Source organism: Anolis carolinensis, chromosome 3 (genome assembly GCF_035594765.1).
Source record: "Anolis carolinensis isolate JA03-04 chromosome 3, rAnoCar3.1.pri, whole genome shotgun sequence".
NCBI lineage: Eukaryota > Metazoa > Chordata > Lepidosauria > Squamata > Dactyloidae > Anolis > Anolis carolinensis.
Genome location: NC_085843.1, coordinates 48,911,977 through 48,939,041, shown reverse-complemented (window position 1 = coordinate 48,939,041; position 27,065 = coordinate 48,911,977). Strand labels below are relative to the sequence as shown.

The 27,065-nt window shown below is 41.2% G+C and overlaps 1 protein-coding gene across 10 annotated transcripts in view; it reads left to right on the top strand.

The window, feature by feature from the left end:
- morc1 (MORC family CW-type zinc finger 1) overlaps positions 1 to 12,414 on the top strand; it is an 86,273-nt gene extending 73,859 nt beyond the window's left edge. For all 10 annotated transcript variants that reach the window (XM_008107781.3, XM_008107779.3, XM_062974872.1 and 7 more), the window contains 5 exons: positions 476 to 619; positions 6,868 to 6,958; positions 8,932 to 8,982; positions 11,018 to 11,200; positions 11,778 to 12,414. In XM_008107781.3, the coding sequence (XP_008105988.2) occupies positions 476 to 619; positions 6,868 to 6,958; positions 8,932 to 8,982; positions 11,018 to 11,200; positions 11,778 to 11,945 (637 nt within the window). In that variant the 3' untranslated portion in view covers positions 11,946 to 12,414. The remainder of the gene's footprint in view (positions 1 to 475; positions 620 to 6,867; positions 6,959 to 8,931; positions 8,983 to 11,017; positions 11,201 to 11,777) is intronic.
- The last annotated feature ends 14,651 nt before the right edge of the window (positions 12,415 to 27,065 follow it).

Sequence of the window (27,065 nt, the reverse complement as noted above, 5' to 3'; positions counted from 1 at the left end):
AATGATCACCTGCATGCTCTAAAAGGAGTGAGATTTACCAGACTACATGTACATATAATCATACATTATATTCTAAGACCAGTGTGGTAGGAGTGACCAAGCATTCATATCTCTCTGGCTAGCCTTGGGACTGCTTCAGACAAAGGTAGAAATTAGATTTGCATCTCTGGAAGTGTCCCAAGAAATAGAAAAATTGTACAGTGGGACAGACAGCTGCATGGTGGCAGGAAGGCATAATTTTCAGACCACAGACTTCCACAAGCCACACTCCTACCTCTATTTTTTCTCTTTAAAATGATGACAGGAAGTGATATCCAACTATTTCATCATATCATTTTGGTGGAGAAATGGAAGGAAAAGAAGATATCTGAGAGAGGGCAGTGTTCTTGGGGCATTATATCTTCATGCATTGAGTTTGTTTGTGAGTTTGGCATTAATCATTTCCCCCAAAATTCACATTTTTGTACATATTTAGTTGGTCAATCGGGGCTTCCCATGGCAATAAAGAGCACGTTCCAGATGCTGTGCAGGAGTCTGATGCCGGCACCTCAAATACACAGAAAGATTCCAAGAGCATTCCTACAATGGAAATGATAGGAACACTAACTTCTCACATCAAGTAAGTATTCAAAAAGTGTAGTCACACAGTAAAATATGTATCTTTTTAATCTGGAAAGGATTTTTTGTATGCCTAATTTCATGTGAAATATGAACCAAGACGTCTTGAGTGATGGACCTCTTCAGCTGTGAAATATTTAATGAATTATATACACTGTATGGAGTCAACATTCAGATGATCCAGTTTGAGATTCTCACGTGTCTACTGCAGAGCATAGGACAATCTGAGAGTCTGGAAAAAAGCAGTGGCAGGCTACTGTTTGCATGAATGGTTTTTGGGGGAAAATTAGAGTTACATTTTCAGATATAGAATTGATAACATTAGTCTGATTAGCTGACTCAAAGAAGTACATTTCCACTGAGAATGAAATTACAAAGTATATATGACACTTTACTTTAAAATGTGTTTTATTTATAGCATCTTTGTCCCATTCCTTAGTCTACATGCAATCCATTTTTAAAAAGTTCCTCTCTGCAGGCTTATATTCTTAAAACCTCATAAATGTTATTTAAGTATCACCCAGTGGAGGGTAGAATCGTGATTTGCTCACTCTTAACAAAAAGTACTGGTGAAAAGCATAGAATCAATACGGATCAGGACTGTAGTCCAAAGAAGGGAAATTAACTCCTCCACATGATGTTTCCACCCTATTCTTTCTGCTTACTTCAGTTGCTTTCATTCTTTTTGTATGTAACTCCTTTGTGGCAAGATAGCAAAAATTGCACTATACTGTTGCTCCAGGATAGTGAATCATAGTAATGGTAATAGTAATGGTTTGTAACATTGCTACTCTCTAAACATACCTGAGAGGAGTCATCCTTGAATAACAGGAGAATTTACTGTGAATAAGCTCATTTATAACTTTGTTTTTGCTCAGACCAAAAAACATCTACAGGCAGTCCCCAAGTTACAAACATCTGACTTACAAATGACTCATAGTTAAGAATGGGTGTGAGACAACAGGAAGTGAGAGAAATCTACCTCTCAAAAGGAAAACTCACTCCTGGAAAAGTTATCCTGGGGAAAAGGTGTCTCCACTGAAGCTTTCTCACCAATCCATGTTTGCACAACAAGCAATTTTTTTTTCAAAAATCCAATTCTTATAAAAAGTTAAAGGTAAAGGTTTCCCCTGACGTTAAGTCCAGTCTTGTCCGACTCTGGGGGTTGGTGCTCATCTCCATTTCTAAGCCGAAGAGCTGGCGTTGTCCATAGACACCTCGCCCGTAGACTGGGCGAGACTTCGGCCCAGTAAAGCCCCTTGCCATCGCTGCTGCCTAGACAAGAGCGGTGGCAAGAGGCTTCCCAAAGGGTGAGACCTCCCCAGATCTCCCTCGGCGAGCGCTGCTTCCCAAGTGGCGAGCCCTCCCCGAGGGAGATCTGGGGACACCTCCCTCGGCAAGGGCTTGCCCTTTGGGAGACAGCCCACGAGCGCTACTGCCTAGCAGCACTCGTGGGCTGCTTCCCAAGGGGCGAGCCCTCGCCAAGGGACGTCTCCCCGGATCTCCCTCGGCCAGGCCATTGCTGAAAGAAACTCTTTCCTCCAGCAAGGGCCTTGCCAAGGGAGATCTGGGAAGACATACCTCGGTGAGGGCTCGCCCTATCTGAGCCATTCGGTTATTCGAGATCGGGCCCGTCCGTTTATCTTGGATAACCGAGGCTCTACTGTAGTAGAAAGCCGTGACATGTATTATGCAATCTGTGTCTAATGGGGTGAGTATCTCCATTTCTTAGTTGCATCCTGGCTCTAGAGAGAGGTGCTTTAGTTGGATTGCCTTGCTGCTTGCTCTCCGCTTTAGCTTTTGGCTTGGCTTCTAGCATTGTATCTTTTTGATTTTTCTTTATTTTCCTTTATTTTCTTGATTTTTTTAGTGGGACTGGGAATTGGAAAGTGTGGGTGGGTGGGTGTGCAGCATTTGGGGACTTGTGGGTTGGTGTGCTTTACTTTTAGGATGGCTCAGAGCTTTGAGTCACCCTTTAGCCTCTACTAAAGCCTTCAGTTTTTTCTCTTATCTCTCCTGTCTCCTCTCTTTCATCAAACCCTTTTTAATATTTTTATTCGTGCTTTTTAAAAATTGTGATAAACTTAAACAAAAGTGAAAGAACAAATAAAACATCCAAAAAACAAAAACAAAAAAAGAAATTCTTAAAAACCTTGTGAAATAGAGAGGACAAAAGAAATAAGTTAAAATAAAATAGAAAGAAGAAAGGCAAAGAGAAAGAGAGAAAAAAAGAAAAAAACAAAACAACGGAAAAAAAAACACTAACAAAGCTCCCCCCAGTAACAAAACAAGTGAATACATAAAAGTGACTTCCATCTATTGCATGATGTCTTTACAGATTTTCAGCTTGTTGTTTTCTCAGAACTTTTGCTGGTACTTTTAAAAGATTATTGTTATTAATAATCATAGAAATTCCAGCAAACAGCAAAGCCTCCTTCTCAGAAAAACTACCTACCTACCTACCTAAACTTATTACCCAATACCTAATAATTTCTCAGTCATACAGGAGTGTTTTTCTAATAAGGGTACATGCTGCTTGCTAGCTTGTGAATGGTTGGGCTGCTGGCCTCTTCAATTGTGTTGTGAGAACAAGAAATGCAAAAGCTTCGAAAGAAGTTGCTGTTTTTTTATAAGTAAAGAAAGTGTAATAGTGGGCTTTGTGATGTGGAAGTGCATCTTTGACATTTGGTAGGAAGTAATGGTGCCCTTCTGCTCCTCCTGGAGAAGTTACAGGGCAGGGCCAGCGGGGGAATTTTTAAAGGAGATTTTATTTCTAGAAAGAAAAGAAATTCCTAAAAATCAGGAGATAACCCAAAAGTTATGAAACTTGGGGGGGGGGGGGCAGCAATGGTAGATGTGTCCTCCAAGTGTAGCCATTTTCATTCCGATAGCCCTAAAAATGACAGGAAGGGGAGCCTGGGGAGCCACCTCCATTGCTGCCAATGAACCGGATCAAGCCACGTTTTCTGGCTGTGGACCGAAAACGTCTATTCAGACACCCAGAATTTGGATAGCAGAAATGGCTCGAGGTTCAGCCGAAATGCCGAACTAGGAAGAAATAGGCTGGCTCCATCCCTGCTGAGTTTATGTCAGCCAATACTGTCATTTTCTATCTCTTCTGGTATAGAGACTTCCTCCAGTCACATGAACAATCTGTGAATGTGCATATATAATAAACTGATTCATCTTGGAATTTGAATTCCAGTGAATGGAACTTTAATGAGACACTACCACTGGTCAATGTGGGAGATTCTTCCTCCACCCTACAGTTCTATGTAATTCATCTCTGAGAAGTTCGGGAAGTCTCGAACTCACACCGAAAGACTTGTCCGAACATATCTTCTCCTATGAGACAAGAAGAACTCTAAGATCATCCGGATGGACCCACCTGCCTCGCAAGCAGGGTTGGTGGGAACGAGGGACAGGACCTTCTTGGTGGTGGCTCCCCAGCTGTGGAACACCCTCCCTAGCAACATTCGACAAGCCCCTGCCCTGCTGGGCTTTAGAAAAGCTGTAAAGACATGGCTGTGTGCCCAAGCGTTTAATGAATAAGCATTTAAGTGGACATGGTCTGAATTAAGGTTTTTGCATGAGGTTCTGGTTGAATAGATTTAATTATATATATGTTTTAAGTTTTATAATGTATTTTAAATAGTATTAACTGATTTACCGTATATACTCGAGTTTTTCCCTCGTGTACTCTGTGAATGCACACTAGTGGAGATGACTACGCCTGCGCAGGCTCCAACGGAAACTCTTCCAAGCTAAAAGTTTGAATTTTGGCGGTAACACCTCCCCTCTCCCCGCAGGGCATATAAGGCAGCCCTGGGCACTCACTCCCCAGTTCCTGCACAGCAAAGGTGACGAGAAAGGGAGAGGTTTGCCAGTGGGGAAGGAAGGGTGGGTTTGTGTAAATTCACAGAGTACACTGGAAGAAACATGGTTACAGGTAAGCAACCTGTCCTTTGTGTACTCTGTGAATGCACACTAGTGGAGACTAGCAAGCTTAGGTGCAGAATGGTGGGACAGAGCAAACCCGACAAATGAGCTGAGTGTCCAAACCCAATATTTATTAAGCACATGAACAACAACAGTCAGTGCATAAGAGAGAAGAAACGGGTGCATAGAGACAAACAAGACCCCTCAGTACCATGGCCACCCAGGTATGAACGAGGGGGTAAGTACATACATGTAAAAACATCTCCAAGAGGAGATATAAACCATAAACTCATCCCTAAACATAGGGGAACAAAGGCAGGTTGGTACCTAGGTAGCAACCAGCATTGCAAAAGGTGATTGCAGTGCAATACAAACAGGATTGTTGCAGAAGCAGGTACTATAATATGAAGATGTTCAATACAACAAGGTTTAACAATAAAACAAGTTAAATAATTCAAAAGTTTTGACTCCTTCTTCCACCAGGCGGGAAGGGAGGAGGGCATAGGAAAGAAAGGCACTTATGTGAGGCAGGAGGAAAGGACTGATATGGCAAAGGCAGAGTCCTTGTGAGTTCTAGTGTCCATTCTGTATGAGAAACAAAGGTCAAGGGGGTTGACCAGATAGCCACTTTACAGATGGAGTCGAGGGGAATGCCCGAGGAAAGCCGTCGAGGCTGACAGGCCCCTCGTGGACCTCGCTCGAACCGAGGGAGGAGGTGAGTGCTTAACCAGCTGGTAAGCAAGTTTTATGGCTTGCGCAATCCAGTGGGACAGTCTTTGAGAAGAGACCAGATTCCCCAGCTTATCCGGGGCATAGGAAACAAAGAGTCTGGGAGTCTTTTGTGTGCCCCTGGTCCTGTCCCTATAGAACAGGAGAGCCTTCCTGGCGCAGTAATCTCCACTAGTGTGAATTCACAGAGTATGCTCGAAGAAACATGGTTACAGGTAAGCAACCTGTCCATAAGCCGACCCAAATATAAGCCAAGGCACCTAATTTTACCACAAAAAAACTGGGGAAACCTATTGACTCGAGTATAAGCCAAGGGTGGAAAACGCAGCAGCTTCTGGTAAATTTCAAAATGAAAATAGATCCCAATGAAATTATATAGAGGCATCAGTATATTTACTATATTTCAAAGAAAAACAGTAAACTTGCTCTGTAAGTAGAAAAGTAGGGTAAACAAAAACAATATGGTATTAAGGATAACGTAATAATAATAATAATAATAATAATAATAATAATAATAATAATAATAATAATAATAATAATAATAATAATAACAACAACAACAACAACTTCATTTGTACCCTGCCCTATCCCCCCATGGGGACTCAGGCCAACTTCCAACATAGTATCAAACATTCAATGCCTACATAAACAGTGGAGAGCTAGATATAGATCTATAATTATATATACTAACTTCACATACACATTTCCCCCTGAAACGTTTGCAAATTCTCTATATATGTTCATTTTCCTCCTGCATTATTTGCAACCCCTATATATTTATGTTTATATCTTTCTAGAAGTGTGTGTGTGTGTGTGTGTGCATTTGCCCTGCAATATTTGCAAGCCCTATATTCATATCTATCTATCTGGACATCTCTCTATATATAGATAATTATATCTGTATAAGATTTGCAAAGACTTGCAAATATGTGAGGTGAAAATTCACATATAAAATAATGTATACATATAGATACAGATATACAGGTACATTGAAATCTCTAGTGATCTATATATAGGATATGCAAAGACTTGTAAACATATGAGGGAGGAATTCATACATAAAATTAATGGATATAGATAGATAAATAGATACAAATTAAAGGTACATAGGGATTGCAAAGGCTTGCAGGGGGAAATGTCTATATATCTGTAGCAGAGATTGACAAATATTTCAGGGGTAATGGGTATATATATATTCTTCCTGACTTGCAAGGACTTCTTTCCCTTTTCAAAACATTCCCTTGATTAAGAGTGAGGGAGGCTTTGGAAAAGTAAACACTGATAAGGGAGAGTAAGATGAGAGATAAATATATCATATATTGCAAGCAACAGCCTCCAGGCTCGGCTGCTGGCTTGACTTTGACCCAATTATAAGCCTGGGGGAGATTTTTTCAGCTAATAAAAAGGGCTGAAAAACTCGGCTTATCTTCGAGTATATACAGTATATGTATTGTGCTGATTTTATAACTATGTTTTGGGCATTAAATTTTCTGTGAGCCGCCCTGAGTCCCCTCGGGTGAGAAGGGCGGGGTATAAATGCTGTAAAAAAAAAAAATACATGGCTTTTGTTATCTTTTCCAGAGAGATTCTCCTGTATTTCCTTCCAGAAAGTATTAATTCAAAAGAACGTATTATATCCATGAGTTCTGAAGATATTATGTATATGTTCAAGGTAAGCACATTAAAATTACTGCATAATTATATATTATCAAAAATTTTATAGTCAGTAAAGAGCAGGGGTTCTTAATCATACCAGTTTTATATATAGGGCAGAAATTGTGATAATTATGTTTGCAGTTACTGTCCTAATAATTTGTTTAAATCCATAGTTGCATTGTATTCACTTATTTAAAATATCTTCTAGTTGGCAAATATTAGTATATAGATTTTTAAATGAATTGTTTCCAGCATTAGAGTTGAGAACGATAGGATAAGGAATTCTGATCCAAGTACCTAAATTCTCTTTGTGCTTCATCTGAAAGTATAAACCTCACTCTACTCATTCTCGCAGTAAATGCACATATGTAATTAAGATTCCTTGAGGTCTCTGAGAGACAGAGAATTTAAATAGCACACATAATCCCAGTTCAGATTTGGACCACTGCCATAGATATTGAGAAAAAGGGTCCACACATGAGAATTAAAAATGGGGTAGACATCAATTTGCACCTTTTTTACTGGGGGAAAAATTTGCATGAGCAATTTTTTTTAATAGACAGGGGAAAGTTAAATGCGCTCTGCTCAGTTGTGCTGGTCCTGATTTCAATTAGAGCTGTGTGTGCATAACTTAGAGTAAAAAGGACTAGAATCTTCAACTGTGCAAAATATAGATTCATTAATACTGGATCTACACTGCCCTATATCCCAAGATCTGATCTCAGTTTATCTGATTTGAACTGGATTATATGAGTCTACACTGCCACATAATCTGGGATAAGCAGATAGTCTGGGGTCAACTCCTGGGATATAGGGCAGTGTAGATCCAGCCTTAGGCACTTTCTACACTTCCATCTAAAATCCAGATTATCTGCTTGGATAAATCCTGGATTATCTGGCAGAGTAGACTAAACGGCTCGGGTCCAGCCTATCTTTGTGATCACATCCCCTACTACAAACCTGCATGAACTCTGCAATCCACCGGAAAGGCCCTATTCTCATTGCCACCCTCATCTCGAACACAGTTGGTGAGGACGAGAGAGAGGGCCTTTTCGGTCGTGGCCCACTGGCTCTGGAACTCTCTCCTGAGAGAAATTAGATTAACCCCTACATTGATGTCCTTCAGAAAAGCTTTGAAAACTTGGCTTTTTCAAGCTACCTTTGACTGAGGTTGATTGAGTCCCCACCTGTTCCTATAGCATAATCCTTGTTCCTTATCACGGACAGCCATGATTAGCTCTCCTAATTCGCTGCACGATTAAAATTACCTCTCCACCAAGACTATGGACTGAAGCACCATGATATTGCCTCTTTTAATGGCCATGCTTTTTACTCTGTTGAAGCTGTGTTGTTGACCTACTGTGATTGTTATGTATTTTATATTGTTGTATTTTATACTGTGTATTTTATACTGTTGTATTTTATTGTATGTTGTTGGGCTTGGCCCCATTTGAGCCATCCCGAGTCCCTTCGGGGAGATGGGGTAGGATATAAAAATAAACTTATTATTATATAACCCAGTTCAAAGCAGATAATGTGGATTATCTGCTTTAATAATCTGGATTATATTGCAGTGTAGAAGGGGCCTTAGTTCTCAAATTATTCACACATAGGCTTAGTATTTCTGGGTTCACTGTTTAATGGAGGAACTGTTTGCACAGATTATTATTGTTTATTATTATATCCTTCTTTATCTCCCCCAAAGGAGACTCAAAGAGATTTTTTTTGTAACATAGATTGTGGGTTAAAGACCCTGAACTGGACTGTGGAAGTAGAAACTTAAACAGAACCACCACATGGAACAAATGATCTGGACCTTCCCAGTGCCTTTCATTAAGGTCCTAATCGGGAATGGTCTTAGTATCCTCACATTTGTTTTTAAAACATTTCACTGAAAGGTAGTGCACATAATGAAATTTGCATGTAGTGCAACAGATTTTCATGCCTCTTGCCATTTTTTAAAACTGTGTGTTTCATTTTTTAAAAAAGCTGAAAACACCTTTGGAGAAGAACAAGACTGTTAATCTCTACATCGATGAGGTAAAATCTATTGAATATGGCTAATACCTTCTGAATTTATTTCCCATCAGATCAGACGAAAGAATAGCATGGGACTTACAAATGGAAGCTTATTCATGATAGGCTGACTTTTTAATTATATTCAAAGAATAAGACAAAGAGTCTTAATTAGACACATAGAGACAACATACTAATTTTTTTTCTAGAAGTGTAAACAGGAAACAAAAAGATATCTTACAGGACTTCTTGGAATTCAGATGCTACCTCTCTTCTTTGATCATTATACTTCAATCATGCCCTTTCATTTCAGAATGCAGATAAAGTGCCTTTAAATTTGTACAAATTAAATACCTATAAGCAAGTGCAGCTGTTGCCAATTTCAGTGTATTTATAGAAGCAGGCATGTAGCTACAGTGCTTTCCTAAATTATTCCCCACCCCTTTAGCATTTTGTTGTGCCATAATCTGGGATTGAAATGGATTTAATTGGCATGGTGTGCACTTGATACACAGATGGTACTCAAAACTGTGAAAGTGCACAATATTTTATTAGAGCACAAACAAGTGAACAGAAGTTGGTTGCATAATTCTTCAGATTCTTTTCTGTGATGTGTTGTTTGAATAGACACTGGTACAAACCTTCTGCCCAAAGAATTCACACATCCTCCTGTGTGCAATTCCAGTGGCACAAGATATCAAATAAATACAATTGTTTCTGCAAGATTTCTAAGGACCTCACCACATTAAGACGGGGTACATCATGTATCATGGCGAATCCAGCGGGGGTGGGGGGAAGTGTCCACCACCAGGTTCCCTGTTGTTTCCTGTAAAACATAGAAAGTCCCCCGTATTGCCACTGCACCTTACAATTCTCTCTCTTCACTTGTGCCATGGAGCTCTGTTGGAAGTAGATCTACGTTGTGGGATGGAGGCCAGTAGGCTCTGTGCTGCAAGTGAAGAGGTAGCATCATATGATGGACAGTTTTGCCTGTCTGCTAAGGTAGTTTATTGAAGAGGAGATGTAAACAACTGCATGAAGACCACAGAGCTATCAAAACAAATCCAGGATAAAGTTGTATAGAAGGACTTATCAGAGTTGGTGTATAAAAAGAAGCCCCAAACTATGAATATTTCCCAAATTCATGGCTCTTGGAAAGGTGAAATAATCAAATTTAAAGAAATAGGAACACCAAGATTTCAGTGTAATTGACCCACAGGCAACCAAACCTTTTGTATCTAAGCAAATGATATGATCACAGATCATATCAGGTTTTAGGCATTAGTTTTTACTATCCCCACATACAAAATCTTGAAATACTGGGCATAATTTAAGCCTAAACAAAAAAGCACATTGTGACAATTGCATTAGGCAGTAGAAGGTGGGAGTGGGAGAAAAAAGCAGGCACAAGATGGCAGGAGGATAGGGTTGTTTTGATTTGTGGAATAGGGTTCTGGCTTTTTGATGTTGTCATCTTTATTTTTATCCCACTTTTCTCTCCATAGGGATTCAGAGCAGCTCGACCCATCTTTCCTTATGGAACGACAGGGAGCCTGCCGTTGTCTACCGTTGCAATTTTTTCAGCAGCAGCAGCACTTCAGCCATGGAGCCGCTCTGGAAGTCGTTATACAGGGTGTGATGGGAGTCCTAGGGCTCTGTGGCTGAACCCTGAAAATCCAGTTGCCGCAGCTGAAAAAAATACATGTGAAGAGGTCCATAGAGAGTGGGGGGGGGGGGAGTCCTTTATATAACCTGGATGCAAGCAGTAAGGAAAGATTGGTCGAGCTGTCTTGAATCCCTATGGGGAGAAACGTGGGATAAAAATAAAAAATATAGGTCAAAGCCAGCGCTTTGTTCAGCAGCACTAACCGTGGCCATTCTGTAACCATGTACTTCTTCCATTATTTGGTCGTGAAAAAAGGTTACAAAGCTTCTTTTATAGAAAACCCAAACAGCATTTTAAAGAAGAGAATTATAATTTTTTTATTATGGAGAGAAACTGAAGAGTAAAATATTTTAATTCTGGAGTACATGTGAAGGGTGTTAATTTATCTTTCAGTATCTTCTGCAATATGAACAGCAACTTTTAAAAAAGATCCAGGGTGTAAAGCAACACGGCTTGGAAGCTCTACATGCCACTGAAAGAGAGATTAGTCTGTGTGAAGTACAGATAAAGGCCGAAGAAGACAAACTTGAGGCTCTTCGGAGAAAAGTAGCCCAATTGCTATTCAAAATTTATCCCGTAAGTGTAACTGCCCTGTTTAAATGTTAGATGCAGTTAAGAGGTTTCCACTGTTTTAGACCCCTTCTACACTGCCATATAATGCACATTATCTGGTTCAGACTGGATTATATGAGTCTACACTGCCAGACAATCCACTTCAAAGCAGATAATGTGGTTTTATATGGCAGTGTAGAAGGTGGGGAAGAATTATCTTTCATTGAAGGTGGGAGAAGAATTATTTTTCATTGCTACAATTTCCTCTTATATTAGAGAATATAGAATTTATATGAATATTTGTAATGTTTTGACTGATAAAATCTCCCAGTTTTAATTAGTGAAACTAATAATCATATATTCACATTGGTTCTGTGTATGTAGTGTATTGACGGAAAGGGGACAAAATATTTAAAATGATACTTCTTTGCCACAAATATTAACATTTGTCTGCTAAGTTATAAACCTTACACTTCCTTGGAAATCTCTAACAAGTAAAATATATATTGTTCTGCGCAAATTGATTTAAAGAGTAATTTAATTTTTGGCCTGAAAATCAAATAGCATTGTAATAATATCTCTCTGTTACTTTCTATTTCAGCATCATATTATAAATAAGCTGGAAGACATTGATAGTTTCCTGGAAAAGATTTTGAACTCTGAAAATCTGTGTGCTTTTGACTCTGAAAATGCCAATACCACTGAAACAAATACAGCTGTCTTGCCACTGCCAGATGAAAATACTGAGAAAACTTCTAACAGTCCATAATGTATACATAAATAAGTAGCAACAAATCACCCACCCTGAAAAATCCTGCAAAAATCTTACATGTTACAGGGTGCTTGTAGAAGGAAGAATATAGATAATTTTTATTCCCACATACATTTTGCTTTGTGTATATCATAATTTACAGATTCAAGAACCATTTAACCTATATTATTGCCTTGCAAATATCCTTGAATTTCACTGCAGTCCATTGAAGTGTATGGATGTGTGGAACCAACACACATCCATACACTTTTCTGGAATTACAAAGATGTTGAAATTAAGACTTGAAAAAAGTTGTATCTGTTTCTTTGGGAAAAGAATAACCTTATTTGTCATAATGTGCTAAGTTCTAGCAATACAAACAGTAGATTTTTCCCTAAAGGGGAAATTGAAGTTTTTCATTTTGAGTTACTGTTGATACAGATTACCTTGCATAATAAAGGTAAATGTGTTTGCTTGATTTGCCAAATATCTGGATTGTGGGTGATATACTTTTATAATCTGAAATATTTTTCCATGGCATTTAAGTAGTTTCCACATATTAATAAGTGCAGATATAAATAATTTTAACCTAAGATTCCTGTTACACATGCTTTGGATGATGCATAGTGGATGATGCACCAGATGACAATACTCTTATTACATTATTGGGTTATTTTAGAAAAGCAGGATAAATTGTGTTACTTAGGGTAAGGCATATGATAACTAATTGATGCAGGTCAAATGTCCCCACCATGTGGAGATTCACTGTGATTTCAGCATGCCAGTGACTGAGAAAATAATCCCAAATGAGGTACCAGTTCAATTCATTGCCTTAGCATTCTCTCATAAACTTCAATAACGGAGCCGGCATTTATTTTATTTTATTTTTTGCTTTCTTGATTCTGGTACAGATTACATTTATATTTTAATCAGTCACTTTTCAATAATTATTTTTAAAGCAGTGAAAGGAATCTTTTGGTATGAACATAAGCTGCCTTTCACAAGTCGAATGACTGCTGTAATTAGCTCACTGTCATCCACACCAACTGCCAGCAGTTCTTAAGGGTTTCAGGCAGAGATAATGTTGGCTCCTTGCAAACCAGATTTGGAAAAAAAAATCGGGATCCAACTTTAGGAACACATGCTTTGTTGCTGTCTTTGGGATGCATCCTTATTTCTTCCCTTGTTCATTATAATGACAAGTTTTTAAATGATGATTATGTCTGTCTCTCTTTGAGAATAAATGGGCTTTCCATCTGAACCAAAGTCCAAAACCTTGGGTTTAAAATGAGTTTAAAACCAGAGGAGGATGTAAGCTCATTAGCACTAGTGTAGATATTACTGTTTCATTGTGCTTGAGGCTGACAAGAAGGGGATGGAAATAATTTGTGTAGGAGAAAGTATGTAGGGGAAACAACCAGTAAATTATTCATATTTGTAAACCACAGTGTTCAGGGAGACAATGCCATGACTTCAGCAGACTGAAATGGTACACCTTGTTGTATCAGTGGGCTTGAACTGGAAATACTTCTGAAATCTACCATTTCTGAATCCCTAAAATTTTATCCACATGTGCATAAATCAAGAATTTTATTATTTTATTTCCAAACCACATTATCTATTAATTGACTGGTTTTAAATTGGAAATCATGAAAATATCAGCAAATAGCCAGTTCTGGATAAAACTCGCATTCTTAATGATATCCAACTTGAATTGTTCCTGCTGTTTCTATCACTGGTTTACTTCCATGGTTCTTGGGGATATTCAGCTGTCATTTATAGGTTTACTGTCTGTTGAAACCACACAGCATGCATGATGGAGGGCTGTTTCAAAAGGATTTTGGGGTCAGAGTTAAAGAAAGACATATTCTTTTTTTCTTCAAACTAAAGAGGAAGATGCAAGGGTGAATTCTGCTTGTTGCTTCAATTAGAGAAGATTGTTCACTACTCTCTCCATTTTAAAGTATACTGAAGTGTGCTGAAGAGCTACTGAAATGTAAAGAACAACTATATTTTCTGTCATTTGTAAATAATATTGGGACATACCACACATTCAATTCTGCATGCTATTCTGAAAGGCATAAAAGACACTGGGATGCCAAATTTTCAAGTCTGGCTGCTTTAGCTTTGTACATATTTCACAAAGGAGAGGAAGGTAATAGTGTATTTTTCAGTTTCTTTAACTGCATTTGTTTGTAGCCTGCCTTTTATTCCAAAGATACTACAAGGTAGAAAAACTCCATGAAAATTCAATGCAATTATTGAAGATTTAATCCCAATCAATTATGCATAACAGCTTTAAAACTACTTTGAAAGAAATCTTATATAGAAACCAAAGATAATTCCTGTTCGACTGGACTTGCCTGGCATTGGAAGTCCAGAAGGTTAGTAGTGGTTGAAGACTTTTCTCAAAGACTATTTACAAACTAAAAAGATGGAAGTTGTGGTTTGGATCACAGCATTCCAAGTTCTTTACAATTCTATATTTGAGTGAATTGTAGGATAACGTTGTATTTCGAGGTGTCTTGTTTTTGAGATGGTGAATAGGAATGTAATTTTTCATTAATTTCCTTCTCAAGAAATGCACTAGCTAATCTAAGCAGATTTCTTCCCATTGTGCAATGGGAACAGTTCAAAGACTATTAGAACTGATTCTGCAAAAAAGGTGTAGAGTTTCTTTGTGCAGAAAATTATATTTCTTTGCATAAATATTCACAGGAAAATCTTATTGGGGTATATGTCAAAATTCACACATTGGGTTTGGTGATTTTTGCGCAACAACAAAAATCTGTAAATTTTGCACAAAGGAAATCCCAAACCATAAAGATTATTGTCAGCCCAAGATTGTCCCAGAAGACAGAAATTACTTAATTTTTTCTACGGCCTATTGAATACAATAGTATAATTGTCCCTGAAATTAAAAATGCTTAAAATAACATATATAACTGATCTATCCTTGATCACTGAATGGCCTATTTTTGCAAAAATCAAACCCAGACTTCAAACTTGCAATTAAAGCAGAGATGGACAGAATGAAACTCCACAGGTGTTTTATTACCTCCAGCATACACAAACTCACATTTACTATGAATTCCTGGATTTCAATTTTAGAAAAAAAAAAGGGGGGGCTACATTTCTGTTTTCTTTTTTAAAAAATCAGATGACATTCCTACACTGTTTAATTTCTTAAACACGTGTTCAAAACCCGAGTACTTACTTTCTGGGCGGTAGAATGTTGCCAATTGCTCACCCCTGATCTAGAGATAAAATAAATAGGAAACAATTGTTATTGAACAAATGTTATTATCGTCATTTGCCAGGAGAGCAAAGTGCTTTAAGAACAGATATTATCAATCAGTGTGATCCCAACATATTTTTTTTTCCTGTGGATTGTTGTTGCTTCAGAGAAAAGGGGCTCCTTGGCCATGGCCTAAATTTTCATGAACTAAAGTCCACCTAGTTTCCAAAATGCTTGACTACTGTTACTTGCCATCAATTTATTTTCAACTAATGGAACCCACATAAATGAGAGAGCTCCAAGAGTTCCATGCATTGACAACCATAAGTCTTGCAAACAAAGCTTGGCTTCCTTGATTTAATCTATCCATCCACCAGCAAGATGCCCCTCCCCTTTTCCTACTGTTTAGCCTTTTTCAATTAGTAATGCTATCTTGTATCATGTCCAAAAACTATTGTATGGGGTAGTTAATGTGATCCAGTTACTACATGTCAAATAGGTGCAATTAAGATGGAAGACATCACTATTCTTACTACCGTGTTTCCCCGAAAATAAGACAGTGTCTTATATTAATTTTTGCTCCCAAAGATGCTCTAGGTCTTATTTTCAGGGGATGTCTTATTTTTCCATGAAGAAGAATTCACATTTATTGTTGAACAAAAAAAGAACATTTATTATATACTGTACAGTAGTTGTTATCATAAACCAGCATAACCAGACAAACTGTGAATCCTATCAAGAATTTATTGTTACTACCAATATTTCCATGTACAACACTTTATGGTACATACATTTACCGATCCTGCATGCTTTGGTGTTCTGTTTGGCGGGCATGCTTCCAAACACAAACTTTGCTAGGTCTTACTTTCAGGGGAGGCCTTATATTTAGCAATTCAGTAAAACCACTACTAGGTCTTATTTTCTGGGGATGTCTTATTTTCAGGGAAACAGGGTAAATAATATCGCCTAGACATGTCTATGTTGTCCTCCCAAACATTCTTCTTTTCTGTTCTCATAGGACAGCAATAAAATTGGTATAAAATTACTTAAAAAAATAACTTTTGACATCAGAACATCACACTGGTTATTCTAAGAACTTTTTTAAAACTGGAAAACAACGATTTTAATGTGGTGCCAAAGGGGAAAGTAAGCATTTATGGAGGAGGCCATCTAAGGATAACCTTTATTGAGAAAGTGCTCTACACCTCTTGTCAAAGTCTCACATCTTAAAGGAAAACAGATTCCAAAAATGGCAGATATTCAACATTCAAGTAAGCTGCATCTTTGTGATGACCCATGGGCCTTGTAGTCCTGCTCAGGACATTGTAATTCCTGATGAAGATGAAAACTTGGGTTTTTTACCTTCCCAGTCTGAACTGGATTCTTCTCAGCCAGATCTTTCCCAGGCAGATCTGGGAACCTTGCACCTGCAAGAAAGTTGTCTCCCAGAAGTATGTCAAACAAGCCCAGAGCCTACTTCTCCCGTGTTCTTGCGCCGGGAGTTTTGTAAACAACAGAGAAGTTTGGAATCAGCTTCGCGCAGGAGTGCGAGGATTGCAGCTAAGAATGTGGCCAATTAAGACTGCTTCTCGTGAGAATCTTTGGGGAGTCTCACATCTGGTCTCAGAGTTTAGCTTTCGGTTCTGATTCCCAGAGAACTGCTTCGGCGGGAAAGTTAGACTCTATTTAGGTGTTTTACCCGCGTAGTAACTTCGCGGAGTCAATTCGTCAGCCTACGGAGCGAGTTGTGTCTGGACAGCGCGCTCCGATTCAAGCCTCGCTCCTGCTCAAGCCTTGCCTTGCTATCCAGCCTTCGCCTTGCTTCCCAGCCTTTGTTTATCTACGGACTTTGCCTTGTTTCCCAGGATCAACCCTTGCCTTGTTCCACGGATTTTATCAAGTTATTCCACGGACCTTGTTCTTGTTCTTAGTTACCTTGTTCCACGTTCAAGCCTTGTTTCAAGTATCAAGTTATTTCCTAGCCTCGCTCAAGTTTCATGGACTAAAGGACCTTGTCATCTCCCCTCACTTTGCTTGGCAAAGTGAGTGTTTCGGTTATTGGATTACAACTTTGGACCTTAATATTTCTTATTGGACATTGCTTTTTTGGACTAATACTGACCTTTCCTGAAAGGTCTAATTCTGGACTATTTTCTACACTTGTTTTTATTAACTTTATATATTCCTTCAATAAAGATATTAGATAGATTCTGGCCTCTGTGTATGGTTATTGGTGCTCTGCAGCCTGGGTCGTGACAGTTTGACTCCGCCACCCTAAGCACCAATTAACCTCGGCCAGAATGTCTACCGGAGTCGTACCTGGGCCGAGCGGCCAGCCGATTACCTACACCATCGACAAGGATGAGGTGGACCGAATCCGTGATAAGCTCAATGCACAGGATGGAGAAATAAGGGGTTTGAAGGAACGCGGAATTCGTCTTCCGGCCATGGCGTTGCCAACCAAGTTTACTGGAGAAGCTTCTAAGGTTCATGTCTTCCGTCGCCAATGTCAAGCTTATCTAGAGGCCCGTGCTGCCGAGTTTCCCCAAGAGGACATCAAAGTGGCATGGGTTTACAGTCTTCTAGACGGGCCAGCGGCCAGCTGGGCGACGGCACTGTACGACCAAGCCTCTCCACACCTAAGATCAGCGCAACACTTCTTGGACCACCTCAAGGAGACTTGGGGAATCGAAGACAATTTGGAGGCAGCCGGTCACAAACTCCGTCGCCTTTTCCAAGGAGACAGACCTATGTCTCAGTATATAGCCGAGTTCCGAGTGCTGGCCCACAACACCGGCTGGAACGATGTAGCCCTCAGGGGACAATTCCGGGAGGGTCTCAACATTGAAATGCTGGAAGAAATCTCCAAGGTGGATCCTCCCCAGACCCTCGAGGCACTCATTGATCAATGTTTACGGGCTGAAGTCATGATTGCCAACAGGAAACAGTGGGTTCGAGGCCAGGGCGGTAGAGCCGGGGCAAAACCCCCCGCTCCCGCCAGCGTTCAGCCACGTCCGGTCTGGAGACCCCCACCGCCAACCCCATACCCCAGAGGAGGCGAGGAGGTGCCGATGCAGTTGGGCAATGTGCGTCCTAGACTAGATGCCGCCGAGAAGGCCCGTCGTCAACGCTTAAACCTCTGCTGGTACTGCGGGAACGGGGGCCACTTCGCCAGAGAGTGCCCAGCCAAAGGGAAGCCTGCCGCCCGTCTTGCGGCGGCGTCCTCCACGGAGACGAAGACGTCTGAGCCGACTGGCACACAGCCGGCGGGGGAAGCCAACGACCGGGTGTAGAGAGGCTCGCCAACCCGGTCAAAAAACCAATCCAAGAGCCGCCAACCGGGGTCCTGTTCCTTCTCGTGGTCACATTATGGTCGGCAAAAAGGGGACCCGTCATGATCCACGCCATGATAGACTCTGGAGCTACCAACAATTTCATCGATAGAGAGTATGCCGACTCTCTGGGATTACAATATCATGATTTCAAGAATGCCCGTGTGGTGCAAGCCATAGACGGCCGCCCCCTCAAGACGGGCCCCGTAAGTCAGTGGTCGGAACCCACCAGGATGTGGATAAGGGAACATATGGAAGAGATTTCCTTCTTTGTTACCGAGGTCCCCCATTTCCCTGTGATTTTGGGAATTCCATGGCTGACTCTCCACGACCCTAACATCTCCTGGTCCAACAGAGAACTGCAGTTTGCTTCACCGTACTGCCAAAACCATTGCCTCGTAGCCAAGGTATGCCACGCCACAGACACCGAGCCCATCATCACCTTGCCAAAGAAGTACTCCGAGTATTGGGATGTATTCAATGAGAAAGAAGCCGAAAAATTACCCCCACATAGACCTTATGACTGTGCCATTGACTTGGTGGAGGGGGCCCCGATCCCGCGAGGGCATCTCTACTCCCTGACTGAACCAGAGCAAGAAGCTCTCAGGGAATTCCTAGAGACAAACCTTCGCAAGGGATTCATCAGACCCTCTCAATCCCCAGCCGCCTCCCCAGTGATGTTTGTGAAGAAGAAGTCAGGGGAACTACGCTTGGTGGTGGACTACAGAGCATTGAACAATATCACCAAGCGGAACAGCTATCCCCTGCCCTTAATCTCGGATCTACTGGATCGGCTTCGAGGAGCCAAGGTTTACACCAAGCTGGATCTTCGGGGGGCTTACAACTTAGTTCGCATCAGGGAAGGGGACGAGTGGAAGACCGCCTTCCAGACCAAATTCGGATTATTCGAGTCCCGAGTTATGAATTTCGGTTTATGCGGAGCCCCCGCAACGTTCCAGCATTTTGTCAATGACATTTTTCAGGACTATCTAGACAGGTTCTTGATAATCTACCTGGACGATTTTTTGGTGTTTTCTAGATCACAATCAGAACATGAGAACCACGTCAAAATGGTGTTACAACGATTGCGGGATCATGGACTTTATGCCAAGCTGGAAAAATGCGCCTTTGATCTACAAGAGGTAGATTTCCTTGGTTACCGCATCTCGCCTCTAGGGCTTTCCATGGATCCAGCCAAGGTTTCAGCAGTATTGGAATGGCGGGCGCCAACTAACAAGAAAGAGGTGCAGCGTTTCTTGGGGTTCGCGAACTATTACCGCAAGTTCATTCCAGATTTTGCCCGCTGGTCTGACCCAATCACTAGCTGCATCCGTGGAAAGCAGCCTTTCCGCTGGACTGATCAAGCAGAGAAAGGGTTCCAGCAACTAAAGAAACTATTCACCTCCCAGCCAATTCTACAGCACCCAAATCCTGGAACCCCTTTTGTGGTGCAAGCGGACGCCTCTGATGTGGCAATTGGGGCTGTACTCTTACAACCGGTGGGAGATCACCTCCATCCCTGTGCCTTTTATTCTCGTCAACTAACCACACCAGAGAGGAATTACACCATTTGGGAAAAAGAACTACTGGCCATAAAGGCAGCCTTTGAAACTTGGAGACATTGGCTAGAAGGGGCCAAATTTCCCATTGAAGTCCACACTGATCATCGTAATCTAGAACATCTAAGAACTGCCCGCAAACTAAATCAGAGGCAGCAACGTTGGGCTTTATTCTTTGAACGTTTCAACTTCCAGATCCATTATGTGACCCCAGCCCAAACCAAGCAAGCAGACGCCCTGTCACGTAAACCGGAATACGCTGCAGGACGCAAGGAGACCTTTGAATCCCAACTGCTACAACCCGAGAACTTTGCCACGCTCACGGTGGGGAACACCAAATCCATTCCCATTGGTTCAACTTCCCCTACTCCAGGACCCATCTGTGCTCAAGAAATCAGGGCTAGTCAGCAAGCAGATGCCTGGGCGCAGGACCAACTTCGCCAAGGTCTGCACTTTCCCTTTTCGCTTAAAGATGGGCTGCTCTGCTATAGAAATCATGTTTATATCCCACCCGGACCGGGCAGGGAAAAAGCGCTTCGTCTGTGTCATGACTGCAAACCAGCAGGACACTTCGGACTATTTAAAACTATGCATTTGATCCTAAGGGATTTTTGGTGGCCCAAGATCCGCAAGGATGTGGAAAAATATGTCAACACCTGCCCAGTATGCCAGCGCTCCAAGATACGAAGGGAGAAGCCCTCAGGGCTTTTACACCCCCTTCCTACCCCATCTCGCCCATGGGAAATAATTTCCGCGGATTTCATCACTGACCTACCACCTTCCTGTGGATTCACCACGATCTTGGTGGTGGTGGACCTTTTCACCAAGTTAGCCCATTTCATTCCCTGTGAAGGCCTCCCCACGGCCAAAGAAACTGCGGATCTATTTCTTCAACATGTTTTCAGACTACATGGATTGCCCAAGAGTTTAGTCACAGACCGTGGATCTCAATTCACCTCTCGTTTTTGGAAGGCACTACAAAAACTATTGGGCATAGACTCTCGCTTATCTTCAGCTCATCATCCCCAAACAGATGGGCAAACGGAGCGCACCAATGCCACTTTGGAGCAGTATCTTCGCTGTTATGTAAACTACCAACAGGACAATTGGGCTTCTCTGTTACCACTGTCTGAGTTTGCCTACAACAATGGAGTTCAAGCTTCTACAAAAGAAACGCCGTTCTTTGCAAACTACGGCTTCCATCCACGTTTCTTCCCCCCTGTCATTGAAACTTCAGAAGTTCCCGCAGCAGAGGATTGGCTGCAGGAACTCACAGCGGTGCAACAACTTTTGCTCCAGCAACTGGACCAAGCCAAGGAGGACTATAAACGCCACGCTGACAAACATCGCCAGCCGGGCCCCGAAATCAAGGTAGGAGATCGGGTTTTTCTGTCCACTCGCTTCCTGCCCTCCCACCGCCCTTGCCGGAAGTTAGATGCCCGTTTCATTGGCCCCTATCCAGTGGTGGCGCAACTTAACCCCGTGACTTTCAAACTCCAACTTCCGCGTTCAATGCGCATTCACCCAGTGTTTCACCGTTCCTTGCTCCTTCCGGCGGATGGTGTGCGACCTGATACAGACCAACCGGCCCCCCCTCCTGTTTTGATGAATGGGGAGGAGGAGTTCGAGGTTGAGGACATTTTGGATTCTCGCTTTCACCGCCGCCGCCTACAATATCTCATTGACTGGGTGGGTTTTGGCCCTGAGGAACGCTCTTGGGAAGACGCCTCCACAGTCCATGCTCCTGATCTAACCCGTCGCTTTCATCAGACCTATCCCACCAAACCGCGACCTCGCGCCTCGGGGAGAGGGTCCCAGTTTGGGAGGGGCCTTGAGGAGGGGGATAGTGTGATGACCCATGGGCCTTGTAGTCCTGCTCAGGACATTGTAATTCCTGATGAAGATGAAAACTTGGGTTTTTTACCTTCCCAGTCTGAACTGGATTCTTCTCAGCCAGATCTTTCCCAGGCAGATCTGGGAACCTTGCACCTGCAAGAAAGTTGTCTCCCAGAAGTATGTCAAACAAGCCCAGAGCCTACTTCTCCCGTGTTCTTGCGCCGGGAGTTTTGTAAACAACAGAGAAGTTTGGAATCAGCTTCGCGCAGGAGTGCGAGGATTGCAGCTAAGAATGTGGCCAATTAAGACTGCTTCTCGTGAGAATCTTTGGGGAGTCTCACATCTGGTCTCAGAGTTTAGCTTTCGGTTCTGATTCCCAGAGAACTGCTTCGGCGGGAAAGTTAGACTCTATTTAGGTGTTTTACCCGCGTAGTAACTTCGCGGAGTCAATTCGTCAGCCTACGGAGCGAGTTGTGTCTGGACAGCGCGCTCCGATTCAAGCCTCGCTCCTGCTCAAGCCTTGCCTTGCTATCCAGCCTTCGCCTTGCTTCCCAGCCTTTGTTTATCTACGGACTTTGCCTTGTTTCCCAGGATCAACCCTTGCCTTGTTCCACGGATTTTATCAAGTTATTCCACGGACCTTGTTCTTGTTCTTAGTTACCTTGTTCCACGTTCAAGCCTTGTTTCAAGTATCAAGTTATTTCCTAGCCTCGCTCAAGTTTCATGGACTAAAGGACCTTGTCATCTCCCCTCACTTTGCTTGGCAAAGTGAGTGTTTCGGTTATTGGATTACAACTTTGGACCTTAATATTTCTTATTGGACATTGCTTTTTTGGACTAATACTGACCTTTCCTGAAAGGTCTAATTCTGGACTATTTTCTACACTTGTTTTTATTAACTTTATATATTCCTTCAATAAAGATATTAGATAGATTCTGGCCTCTGTGTATGGTTATTGGTGCTCTGCAGCCTGGGTCGTGACAATCTTTCAAAAAGAAAAAAATGAGATTGCCATCCAAAATGCTGCAGTAACTAACATCCAGAGGCATCTTACTGTTTATTCCTGGCTGAAGATAGACTGCCACCCATTGATAAAACCTTTCTGCATTTAAACTCCCCGGAGGTAATCTTGCTAGGGAGCTATCTATACATAGCCTGTTTCTGCCGTGATCTGTAAAGAGGTTTATGGTAGCGCTTTCTTACATGGCAAGGTATCTGAATGGTGCTTGCAAGCAAAGCCATTACCACTGGACAGAACAATCATTTGGATGAAAATATACTTTAAAAAAAGGATATTTGGAATGTTGATCATCATGGGTGCCGCTGGGTCACAAGATGACATTAATGCTTTGGAAATCCACCACTGGTATACAAAGTTTATGAGGGAATGTCCATCTGGACAGCTTTGTCTACATGAATTTAAATCAGTGTTGGGTCTACAGGGACTCAATGAAGAAGCTAATAAGTATGTTGAGCAAGTCTTTGAAACATTTGACATGAATAAGGTAAGGAGACATTTTCTTCTATGTTTGCAATGTTCATTCTGTTAGTGTAGTACTCTGAAATTACCTTTAAACTTTACCTTAATACAGCCTAAGTGCATTTCAGCTTATTACGGTGTCGTGGAATGAGTGCTTGAAAAAAAAAAGATCAAATACCCATTTATAACTATTTGTTTCATTTTTAAATGAAGTCCTTGCTTGACAGCTGAATCTCTATGGCTTGCTCTTCCATGGCTCTCTAATCAGATCACTTCTACTTAGCTCATTAATGCCTTTGGGTGTTGTTTCCTATACTAGACAAGAAGGTTTTGAGTGCACAATGTATGTTTTTGTTGAAAATACAAAATTGTACCTCTTGAGGGTTTTTCCTGGATTTTTTTTTTTACTATGGCATTGACTGTACTATCAGTATTGATTACTTATTAATATGTTCTGTAACTGTTAGGATAACAATAGTGTGCAAATATTATCTTGGTTTTCCATGCAACAGCTTTGTTGGATAGGTGTGTTGTTATATTCCAATAGGGGGATGGCGACAAAATACGCAGTGTGCCTCAAGGCCATAAAAAGAGCTCTTGGCCTTAGTGAGATATTGAGAGTCATATCAATAAAACAATTATAGAACAGGTAGTATTGTATAATAGGGGTCTAGTGTAAGATTTGGAAATAACTTTTAAATTGCTGCTCATGCAGCAGGAAAGAGAGAAAATATGTTTATAATCCTGGCCATTTTGAAGGAACATTGGGCTAGAAATCCCACCCTACTCCACTTCTCCCAAAAACATGCTCACTATATGGATCAATAGGCTCACATTTTTTATGAAAACCATATATATGTTTTCATTTAAAAAAACAAAAACAAGAATATTACTACATTTAAAAAACCCTACCATATATCCTGTAGCAACCAACAAGATGGCTTAAACCTCATATATAGTGCATACACCCTCTGGTGTCATAAAGTTCTCTTTTGCATCTGTTTGTATGAGAATGTTGTGGACAGACTTGATTATGTGATTTCCCCCTCCTATTTATTATTATTATTATTATTATTATTATTATTATTATTATTATTATTATTATTGACACAAAGACAGTATGACACAGCAAACGAGATATATGCTAGATTTCGTATCACAGAATCACAAGTCGAACACTTCCCAAACATTTAGGATTGTTGTTGTTGCTGTTATTGTTGTTGTTGTTGTTGTTGTTGTTGTTATTTTATTATGACACAGCAAACAAGATAGATATGCTGGATTTCGTATCACAAAATCACAAGTCGAACACTTCCCAAGTGTTGTCAGGACCCTGGCTGCAGAGCACCAATAACCTTACACAGAGGCCAGTCTCTATCTAATATCTTTATTAAAGAAATATATAAAATCAATAAAAACAAGTGAAGAATATAGTTCAGAAGCAGACCTTTCAGATGAGGTCAAATATAGTCCAGAAATGTATTGTCCAATATAAGATATTAGAGTTCAAAGTTTTAATCCACTTGACCGAAACACACACTTTGCCAAGCAATAGTGTGGGGAAATAACAGAGTCTTAGAGTCCAATGAAGCTTGACAACAAGGCTGGAAATAGACTTGATTCTTGGCTAGATTCGTGACTGGAGACAAGACGAACATGAAGCATGAACAGAGTCCGTGGTAAAACCGTGAGACAGGGCAAGGCTTGAAGCTTGATCCGGGAAGCAAGGAACTGGGATTACGAAGTCCACACATGATCTCTCTCCTCAAGCTGATCAATTGACTCCGCAAAGAATCCCTCGCGCCAAACACCTATATTGGGTCTCGTTTTCCCGCCAACAGAACTCTTCCCCTAGAGAACGAGAAGCGAAACCCAACTCTGTCCAGATGCATGACTCCTTAGAATTTCCCAAGGGAAGCAGACCTAATCAGCCATTTGTTTGGCAGCGATTCTCAGGCTTCTCCGATTAGCCTCCCTGACTCCCCTATCTTTAGAATAATTTTCCCTCCTGGGAAACGGAGGGGAGTTCTGCCCAAGGCCTGTTTGGCTGAATTCTTGAGGGCAAACATCAACATCCTGCAGGTGAAGAGACTCCAGCTCTTGCTGAACCGGCGAAAACCCCATGTTTTCCTCTTCGTCTGCCACAATAGTACTAGGAACAGGACTACAAGGCCCATGAGTCATCACAAGTGTCTAGGACTGTATGATGTATTTTCGGATGCTGCGCGCAGGGCCTTTTGCAGTTGGCAGATACAGTAGAGTCTCACTAATCCAAGCCTCGCTTATCCAAGCCTCTGGATAATCCAAGCCATTTTTGGAGTCAATGTTTCCAATATATCGTGATATTTTGGTGCTAAATTCATAAATACAGTAATTACAACATAACATTGCTGCGTATTGAACTACTTTTTCTGTAAAATTTGTTGTATAACATGAAGTTTTGGTGCTTAATTTGTAAAATCATAACCTAATTTGATGTTTAGTAGGCTTTTCCTTGATCAGTCCTTATAATCCAAGATATTCGCTTATCCAAGCTTCTGCCGGCCCGTTTAGCTTGGATTAGTGAGACTCTACTGTAGTAATATTGTCAATGTCTATTGTTTCCAAATGCCGGCTGAGATCTTTTGGCACGGCACCCAATGTGCCGATCACCACCGGGACCACCTGCACTGGTTTCTGCCAGAGTCTTTGAAGTTCAATCTTGAGGTCCTGATAGCGGCTGAGTTTTTCCTGTTGTTTTTCGTCAATGCGACTGTCACCTGGGATGTCGACATCAATGATCCAAACCTTTTTCTTTTCCACAACTGTGATGTCTGGTGTGTTGTGTTCCAGAATTTTGTCAGTCTGGATTCAGAAGTCCCACAGTATCTTTGTGTGCTCATTTTCTAATACTTTTGCAGGTTTGTGATCCCACCAGTTCTTTGCTGCTGGAAGGTGGTACTTGAGGCATAACTTCACTTCACTTCACTTCACTTTATTTCTTAATTAGTCGCTCTCCACCAGAGTGCTCCAAGCGACTTACAATTTAAAATATCATTCCACAATATAAAAAACATTCAACATAAAAACATTCAACATAAAAATATTCAATCTAAAAACATTCAACAGTAACTATTTGGCAAATTTGATCTGATTTACTTAAATGCACAACCAAACAGCCAAGTTTTAAGCGCTTTTACAAAAGGTTACAACTCCGACATTGCTCTAACATATGGAGGCAATGAGTTCCACAGAATTGGAGCATAGATCGAAAAGGCTCTATGCCTTGTAGCTTCCAGGTGTACCTCCCTAGGGCCCGGTACGTATAGGAGAATTTCCTGGGAGGATCGATGTGACCACTGATGGAAAAAAGGAATGAGTCGGTCCCTAAGATATAATGGTCCTTGGCCATTTCGAGCTCATAAGTTCCAATGAATCATTTGGGCCACATAGTTGTGCCTCTGTTTGTAGTCTGTCTGTGCGATTTTCTTACAGCAGCTGAGGATATGATCAATTGTTTCGTCGGTTTCCTTGCACAGTCTGCATTTTGGGTCATCAGCTGATTTTTCGATCTTGGCCTTAATTGCATTTGTCCTGATGGCTTGCTCCTGGGCTGCAAGGATCAGGCCTTCTGTCTCCTTCTTCAGGGTCCCATTCGTGAGCCATAGCCAGGTCTTCTCCTTATCAGCTTTTCCTTCAAATTTTGTCAAGGA